At 41.8% G+C, this 12,655-nt stretch overlaps 1 protein-coding gene and 1 long non-coding RNA gene across 14 annotated transcripts in view; one reads left to right on the forward strand and one right to left on the reverse strand.

Moving 5' to 3' along the window:
* CDK19 (cyclin dependent kinase 19) overlaps positions 1-12,655 on the forward strand; it is a 161,577-nt gene that overhangs the window by 143,429 nt on the left and 5,493 nt on the right. For all 9 annotated transcript variants that reach the window (XM_077902783.1, XM_077902791.1, XM_077902787.1 and 6 more), the window contains 6 exons: positions 1,205-1,348; positions 1,512-1,581; positions 6,938-7,010; positions 7,411-7,508; positions 8,469-8,547; positions 9,229-9,495. In XM_077902783.1, coding sequence (XP_077758909.1) covers positions 1,205-1,348; positions 1,512-1,581; positions 6,938-7,010; positions 7,411-7,508; positions 8,469-8,547; positions 9,229-9,495 — 731 coding nt within the window. The remainder of the gene's footprint in view (positions 1-1,204; positions 1,349-1,511; positions 1,582-6,937; positions 7,011-7,410; positions 7,509-8,468; positions 8,548-9,228; positions 9,496-12,655) is intronic.
* The window catches only part of LOC144316996 (uncharacterized), a 43,171-nt gene continuing 37,813 nt past the window's right edge, over positions 7,298-12,655 (reverse strand). For 3 of the 5 annotated variants that reach the window (XR_013382843.1, XR_013382842.1, XR_013382841.1), the window contains 3 exons: positions 11,392-11,487; positions 10,981-11,133; positions 8,947-9,135 (listed from right to left, as the gene is read on the reverse strand). This is a non-coding gene — a long non-coding RNA (uncharacterized LOC144316996). Of the gene's footprint in view, positions 7,566-8,946; positions 9,136-10,980; positions 11,134-11,391; positions 11,488-12,655 lie in introns of those variants that run through there. The other 2 variants (XR_013382845.1, XR_013382844.1) reach the window with 2 other exon arrangements.

Raw genomic sequence — 12,655 nt, forward strand, 5'->3', positions numbered from 1 at the left:
GCATATAAAAGAAGAGTTTGATGATTTGATATCACGAAGTTTCATGGAGTGATTTCGGGGGGAAGAGGAGTGATAGCATTTGTGCGTACGTGTGTGTGTGTGCGTGTGCGGGTGTGTGTGTAGAGGGAGGGAGGGAGGAACACATCATTGATAGGGGAATGAGAGCTGAGAAATGGTATAGATGATACAAGAGCCAGATGACCATTTAAAATTAGAGGTTAATAGGAGGCAAGAAATCCCAGAACTTAACATTACTTGTTGCACTAAGGTTCTTTTTCCTAGCAGTTCTCAGAGGAATCTGGATCCTGGCCTCTGTCCTTTTCTTTTTTTTTTTTTTTTTTTTTTTTTTTTTAAGATTTCATTTATTCATGAGAGACACAAATCAATTCACTTGTACATTTGGCAAAGCATTGTGAATGTATTATTATAGTCTTAGAATCAAAATTACAGTTTTTCAACATGTAAAATCCAAATAGAATAATCTATCACTGGTGATTTAAAATAGTTAGTAAAACTTTTAAAGATGCCTAACTTTATCTTGGAGTGTTAGAGGATTGGAGCAGCTTAATCCAAGTGAATATATTCAAATAATATCTGTCTCTATGGTGTCATGCCATACCTGTAGACACTTGTATTTGTCAGCTTCTAGACCTTACAGTTTGTTGAAAAATTGAAATTGGTAGTCCAACAAAAGTAGAGCTTTTCCAGGTCATGTTATATGGTCTGTACTGTCTATCTACACTCATGCATCAGAAATTATTATCTATTGTTGTGCATTTGACTGCCTTAAAGGAATGTCTGACTATACCTGATGATGACATTGTTTAGTCTATTGGGTCATGAGTATTACCTGCATTAAATTATCAATTGAATGCTTCAGTGACTACATTATTCACAATGGTTGGGAAAAGCTTTTGCCTAGGTGTAAATTCATTGCTTGCTAAATTGAGTTTCCCAAGTGTATCTTGATTATAAAATTTACAAATCAATGTTTTTATATTTGGCTTTTAATCTGTTATGTGATGATACAGCTATTTCATGTCATATATATATATATATGTTTTCTTAATATGGTTGTCATACTTTGTATATTCCATCACTGAAAACTATTTTTATATGTAGGTTGTAAAAATACTCAGGGATTATATTATAACCCAAGAAATAAAATAAATCTATACAAAAACTTGTTTTTCTTCCTTCATAGATATATGGGCAATAGGTTGCATATTTGCTGAATTGTTGACTTCAGAACCTATTTTTCACTGTCGTCAGGAAGATATAAAAACAAGCAATCCCTTTCATCATGATCAACTAGATCGGATATTTAGTGTCATGGGGTTTCCTGCAGGTAATTTATTTTTCTTTTCAAAATAACATTGGAGTCATATTTCAAAATAATTCCTTTTCAAAAGCATATTTTATTTTTATGTCTATTTTTAAACTAACATAAGTAGATTTTTAAATATAAGTAACATTATTTTCTATAACAATATTCGATATTTTTTTGTAAGATAAAGATTGGGAAGATATTAGAAAGATGCCAGAGTACCCCACACTTCAGAAAGACTTTAGAAGAACAACGTAAGTAATTTCATATTAAATATAAGTAGTAACTTCAATGGGAATATCTCAATCAATCCTTTAGAAACCAGATACAGATTAGTGTTTAAGCCAGACATTTAGATTTTAGATTTTAATATATTAATTATGCTCATGATTTAAAGAAGATATTCCAGATGTTGCTAATGTACATGTCAGGCTTAGACTGTAGTATTTTACAGACTTCTAAGAATTTTAAGGGTCAGTATAGTGTTTAAAGGTCTCTCCTGTTTTAGTATGATGAGGGCTCAGTTCAAGGCCACAACTGTGATTTTTATCTTTATCTGAATAATGACCGGTGAGCGAAATGCTGGGTTAGACAACCAGGAAGAACGCATGGCCCAGAAGCCGAGTAAAACACACTGGTATATATTGTAGAAATGAGAGAATAAAGGTGACAGCGTGAGAGGGGTTTGTTGTAAATGCGCAAGCCCAGAGGAAACGGTGAAAGGGGTTCTCTTTTGGGCAACTTAACAGGAAAATTTCAGGACAGGATGACATGTAAGAATGAAAGCAGGCATGGTAAAGAAAGGTAGGAAATGGCACCACACATTTTTGGCCTCTCTCTTCCACGGTCCCCGGTGGGGTGTTTTTCCTCTGCCTCTTAAAGGCACTCCTATTGCTCAAGGTTCTGTCTTGGACTCTCCTCACACTCTGGACATTTTCCCAAGCAGTTTCTTTGATTTCATTGGCCACAATTTACCACTGATTACGCTGATAACTCCCAGTTTTTGCATCTGACTCAGATCTCTTTTCCCAGGTTTCAGACCCACTTATCTAATTGCCTTCTGGAATCCCAACGTGAATGTTCCATAAACACTTCCAAGTTCAGTGTCCAAAACTGAACTCATCATCTATCCTCCCACACCTTCCTCCCGCTGTATTTCCTATCTTAGGAAATGACTCCATGATTCACCTAGTTGTTCCAGCCCAAGACCTGAGATATCCCTGATCTTCTCTTATCCTATTCTCTTCCATTTTACCCTGCAGGGTTCAAACAATTAGTAAATCTAGTCAGTTCTTTGTATTTCTCTCCATCTACCTTGCCACCATTACAGTCCAGACAGCAACTCTCTCTCACTTAGGATCCTGCAGTGGCCTTCCAAGTGGAAGACCTCCAATCTTCATTCACACTCACTGTCTATACTGCAGTCATGGCCAAAAGCAAATTTGATCATGTTTGGTCTCCTAGTTGCTCTTAATTCACTGTACTCTAAATTCTGAGTGTGACTTACAGAGCTTTGGCTTCTGCACCACCATCATCTACTAAACCACTGTCTACTTTTTATTCTATAGCCTGGACATCATGAATTTCTTTAAGAATCTGAAAACCTGGGCAGCCCAGATGGCTCAGTGGTTTAGCGCCACCTGCAGCCCCAGCTGTGATTCTGGAGACCTGGGATCAAGTCCCACATTGGGTTCCCTGCATGGGGCCTGCTTCTCCCTCTGCCTGTGTCTCTGCCTCTCTCTCTGTGTCTCTCATGAATAAATAAATAAAATCTTAAAAAAAAAAAAAAAAGAATCTAAAAACCTCAGAGTTTTTTTATTTTTTTTTCTTTACCTTTGGTTTTTTACACATGCTGTTCCTTTAGTCTACGATATACTTTCCTCCCACTCATTCTAACTTCTCAGATTAACTTCCTTTCTGCTTATCCTTTCAATCTTGGCTTAGGCATCACTTGCCTGCTGAGGCCTCGATTGCCCTTCTAGGTCTGAGTTAGGTAGTCCCCTTCTGTACTGTGACATCCTTGCTGCTCCTCTCAGCACTGATGACTTTGCACTACAGTTAGCTTTAGAACACTTACCTGCCTCTCCCTCTAGATAGTATGGGTTATGTCGACTTTATACACCATTATCTGTGTCTCCAGGGCCTGGTACATAAGTACATGCTCACTAATGACTTGTCAAATGTGTATTAATGAAAGTGGTACAAGTAATTGAAGACATACTAGTAGTATAAAAGATGAAGAAAATTAATGTAAGCACTTAACATTCATCTTAGTGTTTAAAGACTAAAGGAAAATTTTCACATCAAATGATAGTGTTTACAGTAACCAGAAATAAAAGGAGAGAAGTTTTAAAAGATAAATGAAATTCAGTTGGAAAAGTAATAGGAAAAGCTCAGCAGTAAGAGCCTATACGTCTTATGCAAACGGTTCTACCCCCATGAAAGAGGCTAGTGATGGGTAAGATGAAAGGAATTTATTAAAAATTAGCTAAATCTAATAGAATACATACCAGTCACTGAAGTAAAATATAATTTAAGAATTCCAGAAAGCATCATTTGAAATGACATAAAAAGTAAATAACTTTCTTTCATTATATCAGATGAAAAGAATCCCCGAAATTCCTCTTAAGTGAATTGGGAAGGATAGTGATATAAGCTTCTATAATCTTTCCAGAGTGTCAGCTCTTGTTAGCTCAGTAGAAGGCAAGGTGAAAATGGAACTAAAAGGAAATCTCTAAGTCAACTTTAAAATTGATTGTTCCAATAAGCATTCAATATCACATTCCATCCGATATTATGATGGAAACAAATAACTTAGAATCTAGAGTTAACCCAAGAAATCAGTTGATGCAACATAAAGACCAAAGAGATTTATGTAGACAAACTCCCATTTCTACATAAACTTTATTTATTTATTTTTTTAATTTTTATTTATTTATGATAGTCACATCAGAGAGAGAGAGATAGAGGCAGAGACACAGGCAGAGGGAGAAGCAGGCAGGCTCCATGCACCGGGAGCCCGACGTGGGATTCGATCCCAGGTCTCCAGGATTCGATCCCAGGTCTCCAGGATCGCGCCCTGGGCCAAAGGCAGGCGCTAAACCGCTGCGCCACCCAGGGATCCCTCTACATAAATTTTAAAATTTCTTCCCATTAACAAACTTAGTAGCTACCTTGCTAATAAAAATGTTCCTCATTACTGGAGGGAAAAAATGTAAAAAAAAATAATTTTTAAAAAAAAGATTTTATTTACTTATTTATGAGAGAGAGAGAGAGGCAGAGACACAGGCAGAGGGAGAAGCAGGCTCCATGCAAGGAGCCTGACATGGGACTCGATTCTGGATCTCCAGGATCACGCCCTGGCATGAAGGTGGTGCTCAACCACTGAGCCACTCAGGTTGCCCCAATTTTTTTTTTTAAATTTTATTTCTAAGCAATCTCTACATCCATCATGGAGCTCGAACTTTACAACCCTGAGATTCAGTTGCATGCTCTACCAATTGGTCCAGCCAGGCGCCCCGAGAAAATTTTAAATTAATACACATGGCAAAGATTTTAAGAATGAACATACCGAGGGATGGCAAGCGTATGATAAAATGGGCACTCTTCCTTGAATGTGACTGCTGAGCCAGAGTGTTTCTCAAACTTTAATTTACATACAAATCACCTGGAGACCCTGCTAAAAATGCAGGCTCTCAGGGACCCATGCTGCCTGTCCTAGGGCCAGCTCTGTGTAGCAAAGTTCGTTCTGTAGCACATAAAAATGGCTTTGAAATGTCCCTTTCCTCTGACCTAAGAAATTCAAGAATTTATCCTGTGGGAGCAATCAGAACAGTCACACATGGCTTGCCAAGTACTTACTATGTGTCAGGCATGGTGCTAAGCCCTTAGCTGCACTTTCTCGGATGGTCCCCACAACAACAACAACGCTATTAGATAGGTATGATTATAATCCTCAGCTTTCAGAGGAGGAACCTAGGCTTTCACTGGAGTTGACGAACTGGTAAATCCTTTCTGATCCTCACCTGCTGTGCAGCATTGTCTCCCCACCTTGCAGATCAGATTAACCTACAAGGACACAGATTTCTTAACTATTGTGAAACAAACAACATCAAGAACAGTAGGAATATACAACCCCTGCAAATTAGTAGTTTAGGGAATGGTAGACAAGGAAAGAAGTTTATTATTAAGTGAAAAGAGGGCAGTCTGTACAGTATGATGCTGATTTTATAAAACAAAAACAAAAACTCCTCTGTGTTTGAATCATACATAGATGCATAGCAAAAATGCCAAAGGAAAAATCAGCAAAATCTCAACAGTGTTTTGTTTTTGTTTTGTTTTGTTTTTCTTCTAATCACTGAATGACTTACTTGACTATGTGTGATTTCAGTTTTCTTCTCTATAGTTTTCTGTATTCTCTAAATTTTCCACCATAAATGTGAAAATTTAATGTGAAGTTTTTAATATGTAGGAAAGAACATACGTAACAAAAATATGATACACAGTCTATTTAGAATAATAAAATGAATACCCCTCTACCCACCCTTCAGCATAAGATTTTGTGAAATTTTTCATATGTAGGAAAGAAAATACGTAACAAAAACACGATACATAGTCTATTTAGAATAATAAAATGAATACCCCTCTCTACCCACCCTTCAGCATAAGAAATAAAACATCACTAAGATTACTGAAGTGCTCTGTGCACCCTGCCTTCCTGTTCATGTCCCTCCCAGTGGGTAAACATTATTCTGAATTTGTATTTATCATTCTGCATTTTTCATTCTGGTTTTGCTATAGATGGACATATCTCTAAATGGATTACTGTTTCAGTTTAATATATCTCAGAACTTTATATAAATTATATTACAGTCTGTATTTTCTTCTGCAGTTGGCTTTTATTCCCCACACAACCTCTGTATTCATTTTTACTATTTTTAAAAAAGATTTTATTTTTATTTATTCATGAGAGACAGAGAGAGGCAGAGACATAGGCAGAGGGAGAAGCAGACTCCCCGTTGGGAGCCTGATATGGGACTCGATTCTGGATCCCTGGATCATGCCCTCAGCCAAAGGCAGACGCTCAACTGCTGAGCCACCCAGGCGTCCCTCATTTTTACTATTGTATAACATATAACAACGTATCCATTCTTTAGTGGATAGACATTTGTGTTGTTTACAGTTTTTTTCTACTACAGAAATGTAGCTAAGAACATTCTTGCCCACGTATCCTGTGATATACATGCACAAAGAAATCTCTTAGAGTATGTACCTAGGAAAGGAATTGCTAGATTTTAGGTTGTTCACATTTTCAATTCTAATGGTTAGTTGTTGCACCCAAGCAACTGTGACAGTAGAAACCCTTAGGTGTGGTGTTTAACAATCCCTGCTGCTTCCCACATTTACCAATTTTCAGTTATGTGTTCTTTTATTAGAAAAAACAATGGCCTAAACATGTACCTTATGGGAAAACCAATCTGGGAGCTTTCCATTAAAAAATACAAACTGTGTAAACTGTACTTAAGTAAATGAACATTTTTTGAAAAAATGAAGCGAAGCAAAACAAAACGTGAGTGTTCCCAGTGATGTGTGATTGTCATGTCCTTGCAGGTACGCCAACAGTAGCCTCATAAAGTACATGGAGAAACACAAGGTCAAGCCTGACAGCAAAGTGTTCCTCCTGGTAGGTGCTTCTCTTCCAGATGAAAGTTGGGTCCGTAGCACAGGCCCACCCCATCCCATTCAACATGGAATTGTACCAGCTATTCCTTCCCTTTAGAAAGAAAAGAAATTGTTGGGGGCTGATGCAAAATTAAATACTTTTCTTTTAAGATGTCACCCTTGATTTCTAGACTTAATTTTTTCCAAAGATTTATCAGCAGGAAAAAAAAAATTATATTCTCAAAGGGCCTTCATGCTAATGATTTCTGCCAATTTCACATAAATGATTGTGGTGTCCTAATAGCACGGTGAGCTCTGCAAAATGGCATCTGATATTAATCCTGCTAGACCTTAATACAAAAGTCAAAACATTGATAAGCAGTCTTTTCCATGTGCTATCAATTTCTTATGTGTTACTCTAGCTTCAGAAACTCCTTACTATGGATCCAACCAAAAGAATTACCTCGGAGCAGGCTTTGCAGGATCCCTATTTTCAGGAGGACCCCTTGCCAACATTAGAGTACGTATTGTACGTGTTCTGTGTTCTTTGCTCCAGGTCGGGGGTGTCGGATGGTGGCTGCAAGTAAGAGAAGCCCTTGTTACTGCAGTATTACAAGTTCTCCATTAATACTACCTCGGAGAAAAAGTACTCAAGAGAAAGGGCCCGTATTCTGAAACAGGCAAAGCCATAGAGAGGTGTGAATGGAAACAAGTATTTTAGAAAGGACCATTATTCAGGGTTACAGAAAAAAACTGAAGCTGAGAACAGGTGGGACTTTGAGAGGTCGGTCAGCCAGATAAGTTTAAGCCAAACCAGTAGGGAACTAAGAATTTAAAAGTCTGTGTGTCCACTCTACTACCAAAACCCCTGTGTTTCCCCCTCCTTGTTACACCCACGTGCTTGTGTTTATTAGAGATGCAACTTTTCTTGGGCGGGCGGGGGGGGGGGGAGTATTTTCATTGTTGAGGCAATTACAAATTCAATTTTGTTTTGTGTGCTAATAAATTTTCTGTGGAGAAACTTCCCCATCATATATGTCAACTAGCTAACAGCAGTTAAGATTTGTTACTGAAGATGGTAATTATTATAAAACTTAGACAATTTTTTTTTCCAGAGAGAGAAGGAGGTGGGGGTGAAGGGCAGAGGGAGAGAGAGAATCTCAAGCAGGCTCTGCACACGTGTGCCCAGCGCGGGTCAGAGCCTGACTCGGTGCTCGATCTGACAGCCCTGAGATCCTGACCTGAGCCGAAATCAAGAGTCAGACACTTAACTAACTAAGCCACCCAGGCACCCCACAAATTCTTTTCTTATTTGCTTGAATTCAGTTGTCTTGGGAGGCATCCCGCAAATATTAGCTAGAGCTGAAGAGTGGGACATAGCTTAAGAAAAAAAGTGGAATTTTAAGCTAACAAGGTCAATGATACTGTAGATTTTAGGTCGTGATGTATATTCTTTTTTTTTTTTTAAATGATGTTGTAGTGTGTTTGCTGGCTGCCAGATTCCATACCCCAAACGAGAATTCCTTAATGAAGATGAACCTGAAGAGAAAGGTGACAAGGTATAAAGCTACACGGTACACATCACTTCCAGAGAATAAGGGAGGCAAAAAGAGAATTTAAGGAACTATAATTGAATGATTACTACGTATTTAACTGCCTTTAATTATGTATTTACATGATTGCAGATGTACTTTGCGAACTTGAAATCTAGTAAGTTTACAGATAAATGATTTCTAGCCTGTTTCATTCCCTGGTTCTTAATTGTTGGGTTTCATTTGTTCAGTGTCACTTTATGCAGGCTGCTTTCAAAGCATCTTATTCTTTGCTGGTAACTGGGTATATCAGGCCCTCCCCATATCCCTCTACTTTTCCAAACTCCTGATGGAGAAGACCATCACAGCTGGTTTCCTGAGAGCAGAATAGCTTCCTGGGTGCTGCATGCCCTCTGGCCGGATGTCTGGGACTGATGTGGAGGATGAGTGTGCAATCTAGATGAACTTCGGAGAATGAATCGTGTTCAGGACTCAGTACTCTGACCTTAGGGGATGCGCAGCATCCGGCTGGAGTCACTTTGGCATCCCCACCCCAGAGGGGCTCTCCAGCTTGGTCCTTGGGCAGCCCAGTGTGCCTACTAAGGAATCAATGTCCTGTTAAAAAAAGAGAAAAGGATAAAGGAAAGCAAGCACCGCCCTGTTCATTTAGTTCCATACCAAGTTTGCCTTTCTTCCTTTTCTTGCAAGAACCAGCAGCAGCAGCAGAACCAGCATCAGCAGCCCCCAGCGCCCCCCCAGCAGACGGCAGCCCCCCCGCAGGCGCCGGCACCACAGCAGAACAGCACCCAGACCAACGGGACCGCGGGCGGGGCTGGCGCAGGGGCCGGGGGTGCAGGTGGCGGCCTGCAGCACAGCCAGGACTCGGGCCTCGGGCAGGTGCCCCCCAGCAAGAAGCCCCGCCTGGGGCCCTCGGGTGCCAACTCCGGCGGGCCCGTCATGCCGTCAGATTATCAGGTACCCCCTCAGATTCTGTTCTGGTCAAGGGTTTTTTATGAAATGGAACATCGATTTTTAAAAAAAATTTATTTAAAGAGAGAGCATGAGCAAGAACACAGCAGGGGGAGGGGCAGAGGGAGAAGCAGACCCTGGGCTGAATGGGGAGACTGAGCCGGGAGCCCCAGGTGGGGCTGGATCCCCAGCACCCCAGGGTCACGACTTGAGCCAAAGGCAAGCCGCTCAAGCATTTGAGCCTCCCAGACAACCCAGAAGTCAATTTGATCCTAGAGCTTTTTAGGCTCAAGTGATACTGAACTCTAAAGTTTGACTGTACAAATGGTGCAATCCTGTTTCTAGGGCATGACATGAAAATGAAGATTTGGGTCATATTTCCTTGTAATTGTGAAACATTTTGTTCCTTGGCTTGTTTTTCCTGACTTCCAGAGGAGGGAAAGTGAGGTGGGCATCTCCCTGCTCAAAGGAAATTTCTCATATTAGCCTTTGAAAGAGAGAGGAGTGGCAGCTTATTTTGCCCAAAATAAGATTGAGAAAGATTTGCTGTCCCTGAGAGGAAATAATCAGTAAGTAGCCATTGTAAACATAGAAAGGGATTAAGATTGAGATGTTGCAGAAATCACTGTTCAATCTCACTAGAAGTATTTTTGAGACTAGAAAATACTTTTTATTAATAAGATTAAAAAAAATAACAACACCCTACAGTTGTGTGGTATCTGCCTAAATGTAGTGTCTCTCTCCATGGGATGGGGGCCCCCAAGTGTGGGACGAGGATGGGTGGAAGCCAGTGGCAGCTGGTGGTCCAGGCCATGAAAGAATAACAGAGGAGATCAAGGTTTATTGAATCCCCCTCAAGGGAGCCCCCGGGCAGGACAGCAAGGAGGGTGAGGGCCATAGTTCAAGCAGGAGGGTGGGGAGATAGGAAGGGTGAGGAGGTATGATGGCCATGGAACTGTCCCTGTTCTGGTAACTACCTGGTTGTAAGTAGCCCATTGGTCAGCGAGGGCCTAGGGATGTCTTGAGGTGGGTCCCCCGATGGGCCTGTGTTCAGTCAGGGGGTCTCTGTGGGCCCTTTTGCTTGGATCACGTTTGCACTGCCCAAGCCTACAGTCTAAAAGTGGCCTCTATGGATTGTACTACTAATTTGGGAAATTAAAGGGAAAAAAGTCTAAGGATTATTAGTATTGGGGGAGAGAGAGATAAAAATACCTGTGAAAACCATAGGGAACATTACAAAACCCCATAAAACCCTCATTTTCTTTCTTTCTTTTTTTTTTTTTAAACCTTCATTTTCAAGGAAAGTAACCAGCTAAGATCTAAGGAAGGGGGGGTGAAGAACCCTTAAAACCTTAAAAAAAAAAAGATTTAGAACCTCAGGGTACTGCTAGTGGAATAGGAGCAGGAGAATAGAGATAATAGAAAACAAAACCACAGGCAAGGAAACCATAAACTTGCTGATAAGGAACCCAAATCAAGAGAAACATTTACCAAGAAAGACACAATAAATAGCTGCCTCAGCTGGCTTTCCATTTTGAATGTATCTGCAAACTAATTTGTTTCCACACAACCTCTTCTCTGAAACCTTCTCTTGGAAGAGTCCCTGCACGCCGAGGAGTACACGCCATAGAGCTTCCATTGGTTCTACAGGGTGAAAAACAAAAGACGACAGAGTAAATTTGAAGGTCGGGTTGGCTTTATTAAATGGCTTGTGAACTGGGCAGCGTCCCATCTAGCAAGTGCAGGGGAGCTCCCAGGAGCGGGTACAACATGGAAGCCTTTGGTAGGAAGGGGGCGGGGGCGGGGGGTCAAGAGCCTTACTGACAAAAGAGAAAAGAAGATTGTTCCAGTGGGGGGGGGGGGGGGTCGCTTTTCCCTCGGGGGAAAGGGTAGGGCTCTTACCGTGCAAATTACCTGTCTTCCTTGGAGGGAAAGGAGAGGCCCCAGGTGGCCGACTCTTTGGCACCCACCAGAAGATTTCCTGACTGACCTGGTAAACTACATTGCAGGGGGAGAGTTGAAACTGCAGTTAGGTCTTCAGTTCTGGTTTGGTGACTTGGCCTAAGGCACCCCATGTGGGACCCACGGTTTTCTTCTTTAAGCACAAAGAACACTAATCAGGGCTTCATTTTGTTCTACTAAAAACAGCTTGCTGTTTGGGTAGTAGCCATGAACATATTTGAATTTTTTAATATATACAAAGTCCATCCCCCTCCCCAACAATAGTTTATTCCTATTGTGTGAGCACCAGACCTTTATCACATCCTGGGGCATCTTTGTGTCTCTGATTGTGTTATGTTAACCTGAGTGGAGTCCCCTTGTGGACAGATAACTCAGCTACTGCATTCCTTTCAAATCCAAGAATTCCTCAAAATGCTTTTCTTTGGCCCACACCGTGCCATCTGCTTCAAAATGAAACAGGCGTGCGTAAGGGCTGGGGAGAGAGCTCTTCGTTGGGGAGGTCAGTGTGGCGTGGAGGTGGGAGAGGCCCGCTGCACCTGCCCACGACTCCCATTTCCCCACCTTTGTCTAGTGTAGAGGAGCTTTTGTGCTGAATCGCATCTGCTAGAGTCCAGGGATCACAGCCAGCCCAGCAATCGGAGGGCTTGTGAGTGTAAAGAACATGTTTTTCATAATAAACTTAAAAAACAAAACATGTGAATCGGAAGCATGAGAGGCTTCTTACACTAACACGACTGGTGTCATGAACACGCCGCGAAGGCGCGGACGCGAGTTGTGTCTCCACCTTGGGTCATAAAGCAGGTGCAGCAGGATTCCCAGCTCAGCGACACTTGGCCCCGTGCGTAACTCGGCTCCTTACACGGCACACAAAGCCAAACACGGGACGAGTCATGCGAGGAACAAGGTAGGGCGGGTGGTGGGAAGTTCCCCGAGGGACTGTGAAGTCGGGCCGAGGCCTGGCTCCGGCCGGGCGGCCCCTCCCGGTCGGGCAGCGAGCCCGGAGGCCACCTGGGCAGGGCCTTCAGGGGCAGGTGCCTTTTCGAAGTGGTCGCATATAGAGGGGCCAACATCTGAGGAGTCGCATAGTTTGGTGCAAAAATTCCCTCTTTTCAAGGGATTTCAGCAGTCTCTGGGCGCCTGCGGACCGTCCCCCCGAGCCGAGGTGTTCTCAGCCGGCGCTGGTCCTGGTGACGCCTGGTAGCCG

This window comes from Canis aureus, chromosome 7 (assembly GCF_053574225.1).
Source record: "Canis aureus isolate CA01 chromosome 7, VMU_Caureus_v.1.0, whole genome shotgun sequence".
Lineage (NCBI taxonomy): Eukaryota > Metazoa > Chordata > Mammalia > Carnivora > Canidae > Canis > Canis aureus.